Consider the following 21,179-nt stretch of genomic DNA (forward strand, 5'->3'; position numbering starts at 1 on the left):
ATAAGTGTCAAAGGATTTTATTGACAGTTACATGAAGTTGATGCAAAGAGTCAATATTTGCGGTGTTGACCCTTCTTTTTCAAGTCCTCTGCAATCCGCCCTGGCATGCTGTCAATTAACTTCTGGGCCACACTGATGATCCTGACTGAATCCTGGTTTGTCAGAATTTTTGGGGTTTTGTTTGTCCACCCACCACTTGAGGATTGACCAGAAGTTCTCAATGGGATTAGGGTCTGGGTTGATTCCTGGCCATGGACCCAAAATATTGATGATTTGTTCCCCGAGCCACTTAGTTATCACTTTTGCCTTATGGCAAGGTGCTCCATTATGCTGGAAAAGGCATTGTTCGTCACCAAACTGTTCCTGGATGGTTGGGAGAAGTTGCTCTCAAGGATGTGTTGGTACCATTCTTTATTCATGGCTGTGTTCTTAGGCAGAATTGTGAGTGAGCCCACTCCCTTGGCTGAGAAGCAACCCCACACATGAATGGTCTCAGGATGCTTTACTGTAGGCAGGACACAGGACTGATGGTAGCGCTGACCTTGTCTTCTCCGGACAAGCTTTTTTACGGATGCCTCAAACAATCAGAAAGGGGATTCATCAGAGAAAATGGGTAAACTTTACCCCAGTCCTCAGCAGTCCAATCCCTGTACCTTTTGCAGAATATCAGTCTGTCCCTGATGTTTTTCCTGGTGAAAAGAGGCTTCTTTGCTGCCCTTCTTGACACCAGGCCATCCTCCAAAACTCTTTGCTTCACTGTGCATGCAGATACACTCACACCTGCCTGCTGCCATTCCTGAGCAAGCTCTGTACTGGTGGTGCCCCGATCCCGCAGCTGAATGAAATTTAGGAGACGGTCCTGGCACTTGCTGGACTTTCTTGGGCGCCCTGAAGCCTTCTTCACAACAAATGAACCGCTCTCCTTGAAGTTCTTGATGATCCGATAAATGGTTGGTTTAGGTGCAATCTTACTGGCAGCAATATCCTTGCCTGTGAAGCCCTTTTTGCGCAAAGCAATGATGATGGCATGTTTTTCCTTGCAGGTAACCATGGTTGACAGAGGAAGAAAAATGATTCCAAGCACCACCCTCCTTTTGAAGCTTCCAGTCAGTTCTTCAAACTCAATCAGCATGACAGAGTGATCTCCAGCCTTGTCCTCGTCAACACTCACACCTGTGTTAACGAGAGAATCTCTGACATGATTGTTGCAGGGCTGAAATGCATTGGAAATGTTTTTGTGAAAATTAATATTTGTGTCATTCTCAAAACTTTTGGCCACGACTGTACACCCCATTCGCATACATACACATATAACTATTTATATTCTGGACTATTGAATTATGCGTGTATTGTTATTGTATTGCTAGATATTGATGCTCTGTTGGTGCTATAAATATAACCATTAAATGTTGATGCTCTGTTGGAGCTAGAAACATAACAATTTCACTGCTCTGTTGGAGCTAGAAACCTAATCATTTTGCTGCTCTGCTGGAGCTAGAAACCTAATCATTTCGCTGCTCTGCTGGAGCTAGAAACCTAATCATTTCACTGCTCTGTTGGAGCTAGAACCATAATCATTTTGCCTGTGAAAACGTCAACAAAACGTTGCATGTGACCAATAAACTTTGATTTGGATTTGATCTCAATCTCCGCATCGTTCACCCTCTTCTCTCTCTCTTTCTCACCCACTCTCTTTCTTTCTCTCCGTCTATTGTTTCATCGAGCGCTCCATCCAGGGACAGTTTGGGATTGTCCCTGCAGCCCTTTAGTAGAGAAAACAGAGTGTTTACCTATCACATGTACAGTCCTGACCTCTTCATAGCTAAGTCTTAGCTTCATAGCTAAGTCTTCCGACTAGCTTGGAAGGACGGTACCGTGCAGTACCGTAGAGCCCTTACTGCTGCTCGATCATCCTATTTTTCTAACTTAATTGAGGAAAATAAGAACAATCCGAAATTCCTTTTTAATACTGTCGCAAAGCTAACTAAAAAGCAGCATTCCCCAAGAGAGGATGACTTTCACTTTAGCAGTGATAAATTCATGAACTTCTTTGAGGAAAAGATTATGATTATTAGAAAGCAAATTACGGACTCCTCTTTAAACCTGCGTATTCCTCCAAACCTCAGTTGTCCTGAGTCTGCACAACTCTGCCAGGACCTAGGATCAAGAGAGACGCTCAAGTGTTTTAGTACTATATCTCTTGACACAATGATGAAAATAATCATGGCCTCTAAACCTTCAAGCTGCATACTGGACCCTATTCCAACTAAACTACTGAAAGAGCTGCTTCCTGTGCTTGGCCCTCCTATGTTGAACATAATAAACGGCTCTCTATCCACTGGATGTGTACCAAACTCACTAAAAGTGGCAGTAATAAAGCCTCTCTTGAAAAAGCCAAACCTTGACCCAGAAAATATAAAAACTATCGGCCTAAATTTTAGAGAAGGCTGTTGCGCAGCAACTCACTGCCTTCCTGAAGACAAACAATGTATACGAAATGCTTCAGTCTGGTTTTAGACCCCATCATAGCACTGAGACGGCACTTGTGAAGGTGGTAAATGACATTTTAATGGCATCGGACCGAGGCTCTGCATCTGTCCTCGTGCTCCTAGACCTTAGTGCTGCTTTTGATACCATCGATCACCACATTCTTTTGGAGAGATTGGAAACCCAAATTGGTCTACACGGACATGTTCTGGCCTGGTTTAGATCTTATCTGTCGGAAAGATATCAGTTTGTCTCTGTGAATGGTTTGTCCTCTGACAAATCAACTGTAAATTTCGGTGTTCCTCAAGGTTCCGTTTTAGGACCACTATTGTTTTCACTATATATTTTACCTCTTGGGGATGTTATTCGAAAACATAATGTAAACTTTCACTGCTATGCGGATGACACACAGCTGTACATTTCAATGAAACATGGTGAAGCCCCAAAATTGCCCTCGCTAGAAGCATGTGTTTCAGACATAAGGAAGTGGATGGCTGCAAACTTTCTACTATTAAACTCGGACAAAACAGAGATGCTTGTTCTAGGTCCCAAGAAACAAAGAGATCTTCTGTTGAATCTGACAATTAATCTTAATGGTTGTACAGTCGTCTCAAATAAAACTGTGAAGGACCTCGGCGTTACTCTGGACCCTGATCTCTCTTTTGAAGAACATATCAAGACCATTTCAAGGACAGCTTTTTTCCATCTACGTAACATTGCAAAAATCTGAAACTTTCTGTCCAAAAATGATGCAGAAAAATTAATCCATGCTTTTGTCACTTCTAGGTTAGACTACTGCAATGCACTATTTTCCGGCTACCCGGATAAAGCACTAAATAAACTTCAGTTAGTGCTAAATACGGCTGCTAGAATCCTGACTAGAACCAAAAAATTTGATCATATTACTCCAGTGCTAGCCTCTCTACACTGGCTTCCTGTCAAAGCAAGGGCTGATTTCAAGGTTTTACTGCTAACCTACAAAGCATTACATGGGCTTGCTCCTACCTATCTCTCTGATTTGGTCCTGCCGTACATACCTACACGTACGCTACGGTCACAAGACGCAGGCCTCCTAATTGTCCCTAGAATTTCTAAGCAAACAGCTGGAGGCAGGGCTTTCTCCTATAGAGCTCCATTTTTATGGAACGGTCTGCCTACCCATGTCAGAGACGCAAACTCGGTCTCAACCTTTAAGTCTTTACTGAAGACTCATCTCTTCAGTGGGTCATATGATTGAGTGTAGTCTGGCCCAGGAGTGGGAAGGTGAACGGAAAGGTTCTGGAGCAACGAACCGCCCTTGCTGTCTCTGCCTGGCCGGTTCCCCTCTTTCCACTGGGATTCTCTGCCTCTAACCCTATTACAGGGGCTGAGTCACTGGCTTGCTGGGGCTCTCTCATGCCGTCCCTGGAGGGGGTGCGTCACCTGAGTGGGTTGATTCACTGTTGTGGTCATCCTGTCTGGGTTGGCGCCCCCCCCTTGGGTTGTGCCGTGGCGGAGATCTTTGTGGGCTATACTCAGCCTTGTCTCAGGATGGTAAGTTGGTGGTTGAAGATATCCCTCTAGTGGTGTGGGGGCTGTGCTTTGGCAAAGTGGGTGGGGTTATATCCTTCCTGTTTGGCCCTGTCCGGGGGTGTCCTCGGACGGGGCCACAGTGTCTCCTGACCCCTCCTGTCTCAGCCTCCAGTATTTATGCTGCAGTAGTTTATGTGTCGGGGGGCTGGGGTCAGTTTGTTATATCTGGAGTACTTCTCCTGTCCTATTCGGTGTCCTGTGTGAATCTAAGTGTGCGTTCTCTAATTCTCTCCTTCTCTCTTTCTTTCTTTCTCTCTCTCGGAGGACCTGAGCCCTAGGACCATGCCCCAGGACTACCTGACATGATGACTCCTTGCTGTCCCCAGTCCACCTGGCCATGCTGCTGTTCCAGTTTCAACTGACCTGAGCCCTAGGACCATGCCCCAGGACTACCTGACATGATGACTCCTTGCTGTCCCCAGTCCACCTGGCCATGCTGCTGCTCCAGTTTCAACTTCCACCTGACTGTGCTGCTGCTCCAGTTTCAACTGTTCTGCCTTATTATTATTCGACCATGCTGGTCATTTATGAACATTTGAACATCTTGGCCATGTTCTGTTATAATCTCCACCCGGCACAGCCAGAAGAGGACTGGCCACCCCACATAGCCTGGTTCCTCTCTAGGTTTCTTCCTAGGTATTGGCCTTTCTAGGGAGTTTTTCCTAGCCACCGTGCTTCTACACCTGCATTGCTTGCTGTTTGGGGTTTTAGGCTGAGTTTCTGTACAGCACTTTGAGATATCAGCTGATGTACGAAGGGCTATATAAATAAATTTGATTTGATTTGATTTGATTTAGCTACACACAACCTTGGGAGTCAACATGTCTACACACACACACCTTCTCTACCTCACCCTGCCACTGAGTTGGCAGGAGCACTGACAGATCCTCTGAGGCCCCATGCTCTTTATTGATTTGATTTGGAACAGGCAGTGGCACGGACAGCCCTGCCTACCACGTTGACCTGCACTCTTTAAAAATCCCCCTGCTTAGTCTGGTAGATGTACACTACAAACTCACACTCATAGTCTTCTCACTCCTCCAAACACCATGGACTGTTTCATAGTCTTCTCACTCCTCCAAACACCATGGACTGTTTCATAGTCTTCTCACTCCTCCAAACACCATGGACTGTTTCATAGTCTTCTCACTCCTCCAAACACCATGGACTGTTTCATAGTCTTCTCACTCCTCCAAACACACTGTTTCATAGTATTGTCACTCCTCCAAACACCATGGACTGTTTCATAGTCTTCTCACTCCTCCAAACACCATGGACTGTTTCATAGTCTTCTCACTCCTCCAAACACACTGTTTCATAGTCTTCTCACTCCTCCAAACACCATGGACTGTTTCATAGTCTTCTCACTCCTCCAAACACACTGTTTCATAGTCTTCTCACTCCTCCAAACACCATGGACTGTTTCATAGTCTTCTCAATCCTCCAAACACCATGGACTGTTTCATAGTCTTCTCAATCCTCCAAACACCATGGACTGTTTCATAGTATTGTCACTCCTCCAATTTCAAGTCAGGACTGTGATTGAGAGGTGGTGTGTGATCTTACTCAAAGTACAGAGTTAGAAACAAGAAATGTAATACAATGCAGTCTAGCCCCCTAAAGTCGATGTCCGCGCCCCCACTGAAATATAATTAGTATAATAAAAAATTCCCATAAAAAATATGTCAGTTTAAGTTAGATATCTCATTTTTTTTTGCATTGGATGTGTCTCAATCCACCACATCCCAGTGTTGCACTTCCTCATCTGTGGTGAAAGGTGGCAGAGTTAAAGCAGTGTTTATCAGACCATTAGGCATCCAATCTGTGGTGAAAGGTGGCAGAGTTAGTTAGAGCAGTGTTTATCAGACCATTAGGCATCCAATCTGTGGTGAAAGGTGGCAGAGTTAGAGCAGTGTTTATCAGACCATTAGGCATCCAATCTGTGGTGAAAGGTGGCAGAGTTAGTTAGAGCAGTGTTTATCAGACCATTAGGCATCCAATCTGTGGTGGAAGGTGGCAGCGTTAGTTAGAGCAATGTTTATCAGACCATTAGGCATCCAATCTGTGGTGAAAGGTGGCAGAGTTAGTTAGAGCAGTGTTTATCAGACCATTAGGCATCCAATCTGTGGTGAAAGGTGGCAGAGTTAGAGAACTGTTTATCAGACCATTAGGCATCCAATCTGTGGTGGAAGGTGGCAGAGTTAGGGAACTGTTTGTCAGACCATTAGGCATCCCAAAAATGGCTTTTCTCACAAAATGTTCTGCAACATCCAAACGGTTTGGCCTACAAACTATTATGACCCCTCTATGGAACGATAAGACTCTCACAATCACGATGGTGTTCTTTGCTCTACGACCCCCACAAGTGTCTTGGGTCTCACTTGAAGTCGGTACAGCAGACCTGTAGCATCTGTCTGTAGCATCCGAACAGTTTGGGCTACACACTAATATGACCCCTCTGTGGAAAGGTAGTTGTTTTTCTCTAGGACACCCCCATGGGCCCCACAAGACTCATATGAAGGTTCCCCGGTACCAGTTGGAAAAAAATGTATAGAAGTATATATGGAGACTCTTTAGTGCCAAAAATAAGCTGTTAAATACAACTGTTTCCTGATCTTTCTTTACATCTCTCCGATATAGGACAGACACTTCACAACAAACTTCCTTTAGATTCTTTTGATTCTCTGAAAGAGATTCTGTTTTTTTCGGAGGACTATATGAATCTGTTATGCAATGCATTTGAATATGCTAATAGCAGTAACGGGGATACTTCAAGGGGTCTTAAAATTCCAAATCAAATAGCTAACTGATCCTTGTTATGACCTTCTTAAAACAATCCCCCTCCTTAGACTCTTATGGGCTAGCTGAACAACTGTAAAAGTACAACTATTGAGATTCCCACTGACAGTGTCCCACACATTCACACACAATTGAGATGAGATCAGAAATGTGTGTGTGTGTGTGTAATCCAGAAAATGAACAGCTCAGTTGGATTACAGTGTTAAGCCACAGAGCTGTGACAGTATTCCCACAGCTGTCATCTGGATTGTCAAACACTCGCCCCAGGGATCGACTCAGGGAGACGCTTAGTACGTGTGTGTGTGTTTGTGTGTGTGTGTGTGTGTGTGTGTGTGGTTGTGTGTGTGTGTGTGTGGTTGTGTGTGTGTGTGTGTGTGTGGTTGGTTGTGTGTGTGTGTGTGTGTGTGGTTGTGTGTGTGTGTGGTTGTGTGTTTGTGTGTGTGTGTGTGTGTGTGTGTGTGTGTGTGTGGTTGTGTGTTTGTGTGAATCGCTTATTAAAAGTTATTGAGAGGGCAATGAAAACTCCCGCTCTGATGGGAATGGGGAACAGAGATACACATGCTGTCAGTCAGTCAGGCAAGCACACACACACACACACACACACACACACACACACACACACACACACACACACACACACACACACACACACACACACACACACACACACACACACTCTTGTACAGCTAACCTTGTGGGGACACACAATTCAGTCCCATTCGAAATCCTATTTTCCCTGACCCCTAACCCTTAACCCTACACCCCCTAGAAAAAGTATTTGACCTCGTGGGGACTAACAAAATGTCCCCAGTTGGTGACAGTTTTGATGGTTTACTATTCTTGTTAAATACGTCCACACACACTGTAACTAACACACAGTGATTAGGGCTAATAACTAGGAGATGTTGTATTTACATTTGTCTGGGGTCAACAGAGGTAAGACAGATACAAGGAAGTGACTCAGGGGTGTATATTGAAGAGATTGTCAGATCTATCAACCTGATCTTTGTCAGCAGCATACCACCATGCATCCCACTGCTAGTTTGCCTCTGAAGCTAGGCAGGGTTGGTCCTGGTCAATCCCTGGATGGGGGACCAGATGCTGCTGGAAGTGGTGTTGGAGGGCCAGTGGGAAGCACTCTTTCCTCTGGTCTAAAAATAATGAAAAGTGACTGGGGACATTACCCTGTGTTGGGTGCAGTCTTCCGGCTGGGACGTTAAACAGGTGTCCTGACTCTCTGTGTTCAATAAAGATCCCATGGCACTTATCGTAAGAGTAAGGGTGTTAGCCCCAGTGTCCTGCCTAAATTCCCAATCATATATCATCATAGCATCATTTTTCATCCCCTCTCCTTCCCACTAACTATTTTCCAGGTTGTTGCTGTAACTGAGAATGTGTTCTCAGTCAATTTATCCGGTGAAATAAATGAATAAACATCTGTAAACTACCTGCTAGAGAGACTTTAACATCTCATCTCATCTTTAACATCTTTAACTGCTGCTGTGTATCAGATCAGCTGTACATGTGGGACTTATTCAACTAGTAATCCTGTATAGTGTTAATAAGGGATTGAAGTCAGTCCCAACAGTCAACAATTGCGGGGGAATAAAAGGAAAAATATAAACTTAAAAAACATTAAGATCGGTCAGTGGGCTAGTCAAATCAAATCAAATGTTATTGGTCACATTCACATGGGGAGCAGATGTTATTATGAGTGTAGCGAAAATTCTTGTGCTTCTAGTTCCGACAGTGCAGCAATATCTAACAAGTAATCTAACAATTCTACAACAACTACCTTATACATACACATCTAAGTAAAGGAATATATGCATATAAATATATGGATGAGCGATGGCCGAACGGCATAGGCAAGATGCAATAGATGGTATAAAATACAGTATATACATATGAGATGAGCAATGCAAGATATGTAAACATTATTAAAGTGACTAGTGATCCATTTATTAAAGTGGCCATTGATTTTCAAGGCTGTATGTAGGCAGCAGCATCTCTGTGCTGGTGATGGCTATTTAACAGTCTGAGGGCCTTGAGATAGAAGCTGTTTTTCAGTCTCGGTCCCAGCTTTGATGCACTTGTACTGATCTCGCCTTCTGGATGGTAGCCGGGTGAACAGGCAGTGGCTTGGGTGATTGTTTTCCTTGGTTATCTTTTTGGCCTTCCTGTGACATCAGGTGCTGTAGGTGTCCTGGAGGGCAGGCAGTTTGCTTCTAGTGATTCGTTGTGCAGACAGCACCACCCTCTGGAGAGCCCTGCAGTTGTGGGTGGTGAAGTTGCCGTACCAGGAGGTGATACAGCCCAACAGGATGCTCTTAACTGTGCATCTGTAAAAGTTTGTGAGGGTTTTAGGTGAAAAGACAAATTTCTTCAGCCCCCTGAGGCGCTGAAGAAAGGCGCTGTTGCGCCTTCTTCACCACAATGTCTGTGTGGGTGGACCATTTCAATTTGTCCGTGATGTGTACGCCAAGGAACTTAAAACTTCCCCCTTTCCCCACTGATGTCCCGTCAATGTGGATAGGGGGGTGCTCCCTTAGCTGTTTCCTGAAGTCCACGATCATCTCCATTGTTTTGTTGACCTTGAGTGACAGGTTGTTATCCTGACACCACACTCCGAGTGCCCTCACTTCCTCCCTGTAGGCTTGTCTCGTCATTGTTGGTAATCAAGCCTACTACTGTTGTGTCGTCGGAAAACTTGATGATTGAGTTGGAGGCGTGCATATCCACACAATCATGGGTTAACAGGGAGTACAGGAGGGGGCTGAGCACGCACGCTTGTGGGGCCCCATAGTTGAGGATCAGCGAAGAGGAGATGTTGTTTCCTACCTTCACCACCTGGGGGCGGCCCATCAGGAAGTCCAGGATCCAATTGCACAGGGCGGGGTTGAGCCCCAGGGCCTCAAGTTTAATGAGCTTGGAGGGTACTATGGTGTTGAATGCTGAGCTATAGTCAATGAACAGCATTCTTACATAGTGTCCAGATACAATAGGGCAGTGTGCATGTGATGGCGATTGCATCGTCTGTGGACCTATTGGGGCAGTAAGCAAATTGAAGTGCTTGTCTGAGCACAGGCAGAAGTAATATATCTGTGCTCGCTGTGATGTCTGTGAGCAGGGGAGACTAATCTGTCTCAGAGAGGGCCTTCGCCTCAGAGCGTCTGAGCTGAAACACATCACAGAGAGACGACGACACTCTGACACACTCGCCTGAGTGTGCCAGAGAGCAGAATAGCTGATTAATTTACGAACGTGCAACACCCGTTGTCACCGTTGACCGGTGTCTGTAAATGTTGGCAAAAAAACTAATAGTTAGTCAAGAATGTAAATGCCGTAATTCCCAAACATTCTATGAATTTATGAAACCGGGAAAATTACCATATCTAAGTGCTCGCGTGTCAGAAAATGTTTTAAAAAATTAAGAAAAACGTGTCACATTCTCCCTGGGGGTGTATTATGAACAGATTTGAATAAGATTTAATGTTGCTAAAATGATGTCAGTTCCACTTTAAGGAAAAACTACAAAGGAGAACACATCACATGAATAATTACTGAGTAGATACGAGGAGAAAGATCTCTTAATCAATTAACATCTTAAGTAATTAACTAAATAACCATAATTAAGCCCCTGATCGCCGCTAAAAATGACTTAGTATGTCCAATAAAAGTCATTCTCACTGCTTGGCTTAATCTTATACGCTTTATCTGTCTCATCTAATTTAGATAGATAGTATCCCCTCAACTGAGGTGACGAGAGACGAAACCAAAACCAAAGGTGTTCAAACACACTTCCTAATCTAACATTTTAATTATATCCTGAGAAAAAGGATTTAGCATTCCGTATCGGCGTGAAGCAGGTGTGAGTTGCGTCTGGGATAAAACATGTGACTTCAAAAGGAGTTAAAATCGCCAAATGTCAGCCATTTCTGATCCCTCTGATCCTTGCATGACAACCATGTTGACATTCTGCAGGAACAGAGGAAGAAACACACATCAAAAGACCTGAAAAAACACAATTCATATCAGTGACTCTTAGAGACTCACCTGTATTTTAAAGGTCAGCTCCAGAAGGTTGGAACAGTTTGCAGGGATGGTCTCTCATAGTCATATTGTATGTATACAGTATAATGTATAATGTATAAATATAGTTTTTGCCTGGACTTGTCACATGGTCAGGTAAACCTCTTGGTCCTTTAATAATATATTTATACATGAAGGTAAACCTCCTGGTCCTTTAATGATACATTTATACATGTACAGTCGTGGCCAAAAGTCTTGAGAATGACACATATATTAATTTTCACAAAGTCTGCTGCCTCAGTTTGTATGATGGCAATTTGCATATACTCCAGAATGTTATGAAGAGTGATCAGATGAATTGCAATGAATTGCAAAGTCCCTCTTTGCCATGCAAATTAACTGAATCCCCCAAAAACATTTCCAATACATTTCAGCCCTGCCACAAAAGGACCAGCTGACATCGTGGCAGTGATTCTCTCATTAACACGTGTGAGTGTTGACAAGGCTGGAGATCACTCTGTCATGCTGATTGAGTTTGAACAACAGACTGGAAGCTTCAAAAGAAGGGTGGTGCTTGGAATCATTGTTCTTCCTCTATCAACCATGGTCACCTGCAAGGAAACACGTGCCATCATCATTGCTTTGCACAAAAAGGGCTTCACCGGCAAGGATATTGCTGCCAGTAAGATTGCACCTAAATCAACCATTTATTCGATCATCAAGAACTTCAAGGAGAGCGGTTCATTTGTTGTGAAGAAGGCTTCAGGGCGCCCAAGAAAGTCCAGCAAGCGCCAGGACCGTCTCCTAAAGTTGATTCAACTGTGGGATCGGGGCACCACCAGTACAAAGCTTGCTCAGGAATGGCAGCAGGCAGGTGTGAGTGCATCTGCATGCACAGTGAGGCGAAGAGTTTTGGAGGATGGCCTGGTGTCAAGAAGGGCAGCCATGAAGCCACTTCTATCCAGGAAAAACACCAGGGACAGACTGATATCCTGCAAAAGGTACAGGGATTGGACTGCTGAGGACTGGGGTAAAGTCATTTTCTTTGATGAATCCCCTTTCTGATTGTTTGGGGCATCCGGAAAAAAGCTTGTCCGGAGAAGACAAGGTGAGCGCTACCATCAGTCCTGTGTCATGCCAACAGTAAAGCATCCTGAGACCATTCATGTGTGGGGTTGCTTCTCAGCCAAGGGAGTTGGCTCACTCACAATTTTGCCTAAGAACACAGCCATGAATAAAGAATGGTACCAACACATCCTCCGAGAGGAACTTTTCCCAACCATCTAGGTTGGGAGAATTTGGTTGACGAACAGTTTGGTGACGAACAATGCCTTTTCCAGCATGCTGGAGCACCTTGACATAAGACAAACTACATGATTCCATATGTGTTATTTCATAGTTTTGATATCTTCACTATTATTCTACAATGTAGAAAATAGTAAAAATTATGAAAAAACCCATGAATGAGTAGATGTGTCCGAACTGTTGACTGGTACTGTAGGTAAACATGGTGTGGGTGTATTAGTTCCTTATTTACTGATGACTACTGGAGTTTTCCTATTTCCAACCACTATACAGAGGCAGTGTGGTTTTATGTGTGTGATAATATTTCATGCATTTCATTGGAGTATAAAACACTGTTTCTGGCTATCTGTCTCTTAGGGTTACTGCACTGGTCACTATCTATTGTGATCACGTCTAGGTACAGGAGCCTCCGTATTTTACACACACACACACACACACACACACACACACACACACACACACACACACACACACACACACACACACACACACACACACACACACACACACACACACACACACACACACACACACACACACACACACACACACACACACACACACTATCAGCCTGCTTTATCACCATCTTCTTATAAATGCCTTAGGTGTGTGTGTGTATGTCGACTCAAATCGATAGCGAGTAGCCCGCTGCTCACTGTAAATCTTCGTTGGGCGACAGTGCACTCTATTCCCACCGGGTTCTCATCATCTCTGGAGGATTGAAGGGGACTGAGGGGTCTTTGGCTCTGTGGCCCCATCACACACATCAATACGGAGCTGATAACTGCAGGACTGGCTCTCTGTGTGACAAAGGTTAACTACTGATTCTGGGTCTAAAGGAATCTGTCAGGGGATGACCACAAGCAGGCACACACACACATGACGCGTAGGTAAACTAACACACACACACACACACACACACACACACACACACACACACACACACACACACACACACACACACACACACAGGTTATCAAGGGAAAATCAAGTGGAAATGACAAATTCCAGAAGCCTTTTTAAACTTCAAATGCACAACATTTGAAATGCACAACACTCCCCAGGAAAGTTCTCCTGCAACAGGGTGATCAGATTAAGATCTGTAGTTTCCTCCAACATCTTAAATTAATCAAAAGATTTCTAATCAAAAATATGTCAGATGTCTGTCACTCCTCACAAGACTGGACCACCATGTCTGCCATCATTGCTGTGAACCTCCACAGTCATTAACTTCAGAGAGCATGAGAGTAAAGAGAGGAATCACTTTGCATGTTTGAACTGTCTTTCCAGGGCCCACCCAGGGATGAACTTTGGGTGGGTGGGTGGGTGTGTGTGTGAACTGTCTTTCCAGGGCCCACCCAGGGATGAACTTTGGGTGGGTGGGTGTGTGTGTGAACTGTCTTTCCAGGGCCCACCCAGGGATGAACTTTGGGTGGGTGGGTGTGTGTGTGTGAACTGTCTTTCCAGGGCCCACCCAGGGATGAACTTTGGGTGGGTGGGTGTGTGTGTGTGAACTGTCTTTCCAGGGCCCACCCAGGGATGAACTTTGGGTGTGTGTGTGTGTGTGTGTGTGTGTGTGTGTGTGTGTGTGTGTGGTGTGTGTGTGTGTGTGTGTGTGTGTGTGTGTCTGCCTGATACAGATTAGCAAAGCGCTGAACTTTAAAAAGAGATCCTGCTCTTTTGGGGAAATCAGAAATTTAGCTCAATAATAAATATATATCATTAAACAAACTCATGCATCTGTATCCCCAAGCCCTCCTCTCTCTCCTTCTCTTTCTCCTTCTCTCTCTCCTTCTCTCTCTCTCCCTCCTTCTTACCTCACTCTCTCTCTCCCTCCTCTCTCTCCTTCTCTCTCTCCTTCTCTCTCTCTCCCTCCTTCTTACCTCACTCTCTCTCTCCCTCCTCTCTCTCCTTCTCTCTCCTTCTCTCTCTCTCCCTCCTTCTCTCTCTCTCCCTCCTTCTTACCTCACTCTCTCTCTCCCTCCTCTCTCTCCTTCTCTCTCCTTCTCTCTCTCTCCCTCCTTCTCTCTCTCTCCCTCCTTCTTACCTCACTCTCTCTCTCCCTCCTCTCTCTCCTTCTCTCTCTCTCCCTCCTTCTTACCTCACTCCCTCTCTCCCTCCTCTCTCTCCTTCTCTCTCTCTCCCTCCTTCTTACCTCACTCCCTCTCTCCCTCCTCTCTCTCCTTCTCTCTCTCTCCCTCCTTCTTACCTCACTCCCTCTCTCCCTCCTCTCTCTCCTTCTCCCTCTCTCCCTCCTTCTTACCTCACTCCCTCTCTCCCACCTGTGTGAGAGATCACACAGACACACAAATAACTCGGAAACAAATCCAATTTTGATAAACTCCCATATCTATTGGGTGAAATATCACAGCAGCAAGGTTTACGACCTGTTGCCACAAGAAAAGGGCAACCAGTGAAGAACAAACACCATTGTAAATACAACCCATATTTATGTTGATTTATTTTCCCCTTTGGAACTATTTGCACATCGTTACAACACTGTATATATACATAATATGACATTTGAAATGTCTTCATTGTTTTGGTACTGGTACTGAGTGTAATGTTTACTGTTATTTTTTATTGTTTGTTTCCCTGTTGATCTATTTCACTTGTTTTGGCAACGTTAACATATGTTACCGTGCCAATAAAGCCTTTAAATTGAATTGAATTGAGTGGAGAAGTGAATGAGTGTGTAGATTCAGTTGAATATGTCATCTGACAGAACCATCACCACCCGACAGAAGACAATTGATGTTTACTATGAACTGCTCTACTCACTGTCAGCAGAGCATCCAGTGGAGCCGTCCCTGGAGCAGTACCTCATCTCTATCCTCTGTCGACCCACCTCCAACAGAGCAGGTTCAGGGACACGGGCCTTACAGGTGTACCGGAACCGCTGCTCGTAGTGACCGCCGTTGTCCGAGATGTTGACCGGCGTCCAGGGGGTCCAGGGGGTGGTCTTCTTCAGGTCAGGACAGGGCTGGTTGTTACACGACTGGTACTCCTGGAGAGAGAGAGACAGAGAGAGAGAGACAAAGAGAAACAGAGAGAGAGTAACAGCGAGAGAGAAAACAGTTCAACATCAATTAAGAACACAACACCAAATCTTCCTCCACAGTGACTAAACACAACAACTACTGAATATCCATATGCTCATAAACAGATCAATGTTATTAACCAGTTGGTAATAGGCAAACACAACCCTGTCTCGCTGCCAACATTCCCTCCAGCATTCCCAGTACATCCACAGACCCCTGTCCCTGATTACTGTTCTTCGTGTCTTCCAAATGTCGAATTTAGCTGCCGCCGACACTAAGTTCAGGGAGAGCACTACATCCATTCAAATAAACCTGTACTTTCGCCTAAATATAAACAGTTGGGAAGAGAAAACCTCTCCCAGAGCTGAGAACCAAGTAGTGATCAGGTCAATCATCCCAACGAACCTTGAGACACTGTAAAAAACAGATTTGCCAGAGTTTCAGACTAAGCACAGAATGGACACCCCTCCCCAACAGTAGGATCCAGGTGTACCAGATACATATTGGACACCCCTCCCCAACAGTAGGATCCAGGTGTACCAGATACATATTGGACACCCCTCCCCAACAGTAGGATCCAGGTGTACCAGATACATATTGGACACCCCTCCCCAACAGTAGGATCCAGGTGTACCAGATACATATTGGACACCCCTCCCCAACAGTAGGATTCAGGTGTACCAGATACATATTGGACACCCCTCCCCAACAGGAGGATTCAGGTATACCAGATGAATATTGGACACCCCTCCCCAACAGTAGGATTCAGGTGTACCAGATGAATATTGGACACCCCTCACCAACAGGAGGATCCAGGTGTACCAGATGCATATTGGACACCCCTCCCCAACAGGAGGATCCAGGTGTACTAGATGCATATTGGACACCCCTCCCCAACAGGAGGATCCATGTTCCAGGTGTACCAGATGCATATTGGACACCCCTCCCCAAGAGTAGGATCCATGTTCCAGGTGTACTAGATGCATATTGGACACCCCTCCCCAACAGGAGGATCCATGTTCCAGGTGTACCAGATGCATATTGGACACCCCTCCCCAACAGTAGGATCCAGGTATACCAGATACATATTGGACACCCCTCCCCAACAGTAGGATCCAGGTGTACCAGATACAGAATGGAAACCCCTCCCCAACAGGAGGATTCAGGTGTACCAGATACATATTGGACACCCCTCCCCAACAGTAGGATCCAGGTGTACCAGATACATATTGGACACCCCTCCCCAACAGTAGGATCCAGGTATACCAGATACATATTGGACACCCCTCCCCAACAGTAGGATTCAGGTGTACCAGATACATATTGGACACCCCTCCCCAACAGGAGGATCCAGGTGTACCAGATTCATGTTGGTGGCTAAAGCACCATGTATTATCCTCCATTGGAGAACATCTGTCCTCTTGTTAATAGGCAGTTTATATAAAGACCGCCAACAGCCTTTTGGGGTGGCAGCTCGACCAAACACACCCGCCCACCTTGTTGATTTTACACCTTCCAGGGAAGATGCATGAGACACTTTTACACATCTTATGTACATGTCGTTCTTTCCCACCGCCATGAACTCCCACAGCTCTGGGGTATGGAAGGAAAGCAGCATCCCCACGTTCTCCTCGAATGCCCCCGCACTAACAATCAGCGCAGGGAACACATAATCCAGACCCTCTGTCCACCGATCAGAGTTGGACGTATCAGTCACATACTGACGATGAAGTGCTGGCAAGGAAACTCAGACCTCAGCTGCGACCTTCCTCGATAGGCGAGATGATCGGATCCCCGCTCTTTCTCCCAGCTCGTCCAACGATCTGCTCCTGCTCCGCATCATATGACCCAGCTTAGTACACCCCACACCTAATAGGCATGAACGTAGGCTAGCTGAAACCATAGCCCGGGACTGGATGGCAGTGTTCTAAAAAAGAGGCTCTTCAAAAAGCCACATCCCTGGTGGCGTGCCAGCCTTACGGGACTTGACAAAAACTCTCCAAGCCTGCATAACAAACCCATAGAATGGAGTCAAGCCAGACAAACCCCCCCCCCCCCTCTCCTCATCAATGTATAGGCTGCATCGACCCAGCTAGAACCGTCACAGTACAACAGTCTCTGGGCTGCTTGAAGCCGGAAAGCCATGATCCTAGAAGAAATGTCCACCAGGCCTTGCCCACCCTTGTGCAGTGGCAGGTACAGGGCTGCAGCTTTAATCCAGTGTTGTCCAGAACAGAAGAAACTGACAAGGGTCCTCTGAACCTCTTGTATCAGGGCAGGGTAGAGGCGGCTAGATTATTGGCTACCAGCACCTTTCCCCTATAAGACAGCTGGGGTCGCACCCATTTTCACCTAGACAATCTGGCACACACATTCTCCACTACACCCTCCCAGTTATTTTTTTGAAAGACATCGGAGCCTAGAAACCCCCCCCCAAAGTCTTCATCCCATCTTTGGCCCACTGAAGCTCCCCTGGTAACCGTGGAAAGGACCCAGTCTGAAGCTAACTTGCCCACGGCGATTCACTCTTTTCCCAACTAACTCTAGCTGAGGAGCCCCCCTCATACACCTTTAAAATGTTTGAGAGAAGCTTAACATCCTCAGCCCCTGTAATAAAAACTATCACATCATCTGCATACGCAGACAGTGCTATCGTGGGACCCTTCATTACACCTGGCACAGAGAAACCAGTAAGCCTCGCTCTTAAAAAACAACTCATTGGTTCAATTGCCAGACAATATAAATAACCTGAAATTGGGCATCCCTGCCTATACCCCTATTGACAGGGATGGGGCAGCTCAAACCACCTCCCACCTTCACCATAAACAAGGCCCCAGTATATACTCATCCCCAAACCAAAAGGCTTTCATTGTTTTGAACAAGTACTGGTGCTACTGAAACTGGAACATGGTCAAAATATAGAGAGTAAGCAAACCCACATTCACATCAGACAGTTTACAAGTGTATAAAACATCTCTTATCAGAAACAAGTTGTCAACTATAGAGAGGTGAGGTCCACAGTAAGACTGGTCCTTGTGGACCAACAGCCCCAGATACTCTTTCAACCTGTTTGAGAGACATTTAGATATAATTTCATATTCTGCACACAGCAATGCAACAGTTTTTTAAAAGAGCCAAATCCCCCTTTTTTGGCAACAACGAAAGCACCGCACGTTGACAGGATACAGGAAGAGAACCCTCATGAAAAGATTCACACACCACTTCATAAAAATACCCCCCAATAGACCCCCCAAAGTGCTTATAAAACTCAGATGGTAAACCATCGATGCCAGGGGCTCGGCCTGATGAGAGCTGCTAAACTGCAGTGGGCAGCTCCTGCAGTGTAATATCAGAGTCCAAAGCAAATCTCTGCTCAGTGTCCAATTGAGGATATCAATGTAACAACTGTTCAGCACACAGAGGATCACAATCCTCCAGAGGACAGAGTAGAAATCCACGGCATGTTGGCGCATCTCACCGTCATCCGTGGTCACCTTCCCACCAGGGAGACGAAGGCAGACCATCTGTTTGCATTGCTGTGTTGACTGCCCTAGCAGTAAAACAAAGCTCTAGGAGCATCCATATCCTTGAGGGTACCTCAGTTCATGTCTCTTGTCCTGTAAGTTCATGACTAGTCTCTTTAACTTCAATACTAGACAGAGCAGTTTACTGATGACAAAACAGACGTATTTGGGCCTTCCCAACCTCCCACCATTGTCTCGACTCAAAATTCAATTTAATAACCTTCCATTTTTCCCAAAACTTTTCACAAACTATGTGTCAATTAATAACTTAACATTAAAATACCAGTAAGGGGATGACCTTCATGGACATGACAGGTGAAAATCAACAGTAACAATATGGTGATCATAGAAACCCACAGGAGTAATGTCACACCTTCCAACCCTACTACAGTAGTGATCAGATACATACAACCTGTCTAACCTTCATTAACTACTACAGTAGTGATCAGATGCATACAACCTGACACCACCTTCATTAACTACTACAGTAGTGATCAGATGCATACAACCTGTCTAACCTTCATTAACTACTACAGTAGTGATCAGATGCATACAACCTGACACCACCTTCATTAACTACTACAGTAGTGATCAGATGCATACAACCTGTCTAACCTTCATTAACTACTACAGTAGTGATCAGATGCATACAACCTGACACCACCTTCATTAACTACTACAGTAGTGATCAGATGCATACAACCTGACACCACCTTCATTAACTACTACAGTGGTGATCAGATACATACAACCTGTCACCACCTTCATTAACTACTACAGTGGTGATCAGATACATACAACCTGTCACCACCTTCATTAACTACTACAGTAGTGATCAGATGCATACAACCTGACACCACCTTTATAAACTACTACAGTAGTGCTCAGATACATACAACCTGACACCACCTTCATTAACTACTACAGTAGTGCTCAGATAGATACAACCTGTCTAACCTTCATTAACTACTACAGTAGTGATCAGATGCATACAACCTGTCACCACCTTCATTAACTACTACAGTAGTGATCAGATGCATACAACCTGACACCACCTTTATTAACTACTACAGTAGTGCTCAGATACATACAACCTGACACCACCTTCATTAACTACTACAGTAGTGCTCAGATACATACAACCTGACACCACCTTTATAAAGTTTTAGCCATGTGTACTGCCTAACTTTTGCATTTCTTTCTCTCCACACATCAGTAAGCTCAAACTAAGCTAATAGACCAGACAGGCAAGTAGCAGGTGAGGTTCTTCAGCAGTGCGATCAACAGTAAAATCCACAGTACAGTTCCAGTTCCCCCCTAAAACCATACACCCCTCTTGGTCACTGTCTTCAGGTTTCCTTTATTTGATCAAATACAGCAATACGCTCTGTACCCTCATTAGGACCATAAACATAACAAAAATAAAAATAAAAACATAATATCCCCCTTGACCAATAAAACCTGACCCGTGACAATCTCTGTTGTAGATACCACAGACACCCCTAAGCCGGAGGAAAACAAAATGTCCGCCCCAGCACTGAAATTAGTACCATGACTGAGTATATGCTGCCCCTCCCACCACATACCCCAGTCAACCTCGTTAGCCTCATCACTCTTGTCGTGACGTTGTATTAGTGAACTGTTGTTCATCGAATGATTAAAGTTTCTAATTGCGTGATTAACTGAATCAAGCAATTACTAACTCATTCACCTGGGGCACCATAGGAAAACTAGTTTTTTTGAGTTTCTATTTTGCAAATTAACTCAAAGAATATCAGAATATCGATTTTACAACAGCCGCTAATTAACCAATTACCTCTATCAATCTCGTTCTGAACGTCGTATAGCCGGTGAATCTGCACGGACCCGGGTCTCACCAATGAGTTCGTACCACACCAATCTCAGTTGAATATTTATTTACTAAAAAGCTAAAATGATGATAAAAGATACACATAGACAAAACACACTATAGGCTGTTGATTAGAACTTAGTATAACGGGCCAACACACTGTGGCGCGTGTTACCCACAATGGGGATTTCAAAGAGAGAGAGAGAAAAAAGAAAGTACGCGACAGAAACATACATTTGGGTGAATTTGTCAGCTATGCTATTCTAACCCTAGCCTTGCCCCAAACTGCCGCTCTTATGGGTCAGAATACAATGATGTAATTACGTGGGGATGATCTCCGAGGATTCTCTGTGTGGACCGTTCAGGGGAACGTTTAGCTGCTCGATGACCCACTACTCCGGCGCACCTCTCTGATCGTCCCTGTCCTTTGGCTTAGGAGTCTGTTCCCTCACCCTTTGCTCTGGAAGGGGTCTTCTGAGGACAGAGAGCTCTGTAGCTCAGAGCTCACAGCATAGGAATGAAACCCTTTAGATACCACGATTCGCTGGGATTGGATGCTAAGGGGGTCCG

At 45.0% G+C, this 21,179-nt stretch overlaps 1 protein-coding gene across 2 annotated transcripts in view; it reads right to left on the reverse strand.

Moving 5' to 3' along the window:
* Positions 1–21,179, reverse strand: part of LOC116376355 (semaphorin-5A) — a 381,827-nt gene that overhangs the window by 37,790 nt on the left and 322,858 nt on the right. For both annotated transcript variants that reach the window (XR_004211770.1, XM_031836384.1), the window contains exon 16: positions 14,977–15,202. Coding sequence is in view for 1 of the 2 variants with exons in the window: in XM_031836384.1 (XP_031692244.1) it covers positions 14,977–15,202 (226 nt within the window). In the remaining variant the exon portion in view is untranslated. The remainder of the gene's footprint in view (positions 1–14,976; positions 15,203–21,179) is intronic.

This window comes from Oncorhynchus kisutch, linkage group LG11 (genome assembly GCF_002021735.2).
Source record: "Oncorhynchus kisutch isolate 150728-3 linkage group LG11, Okis_V2, whole genome shotgun sequence".
In the NCBI taxonomy this organism is placed as follows: Eukaryota; Metazoa; Chordata; class Actinopteri; order Salmoniformes; family Salmonidae; genus Oncorhynchus; species Oncorhynchus kisutch.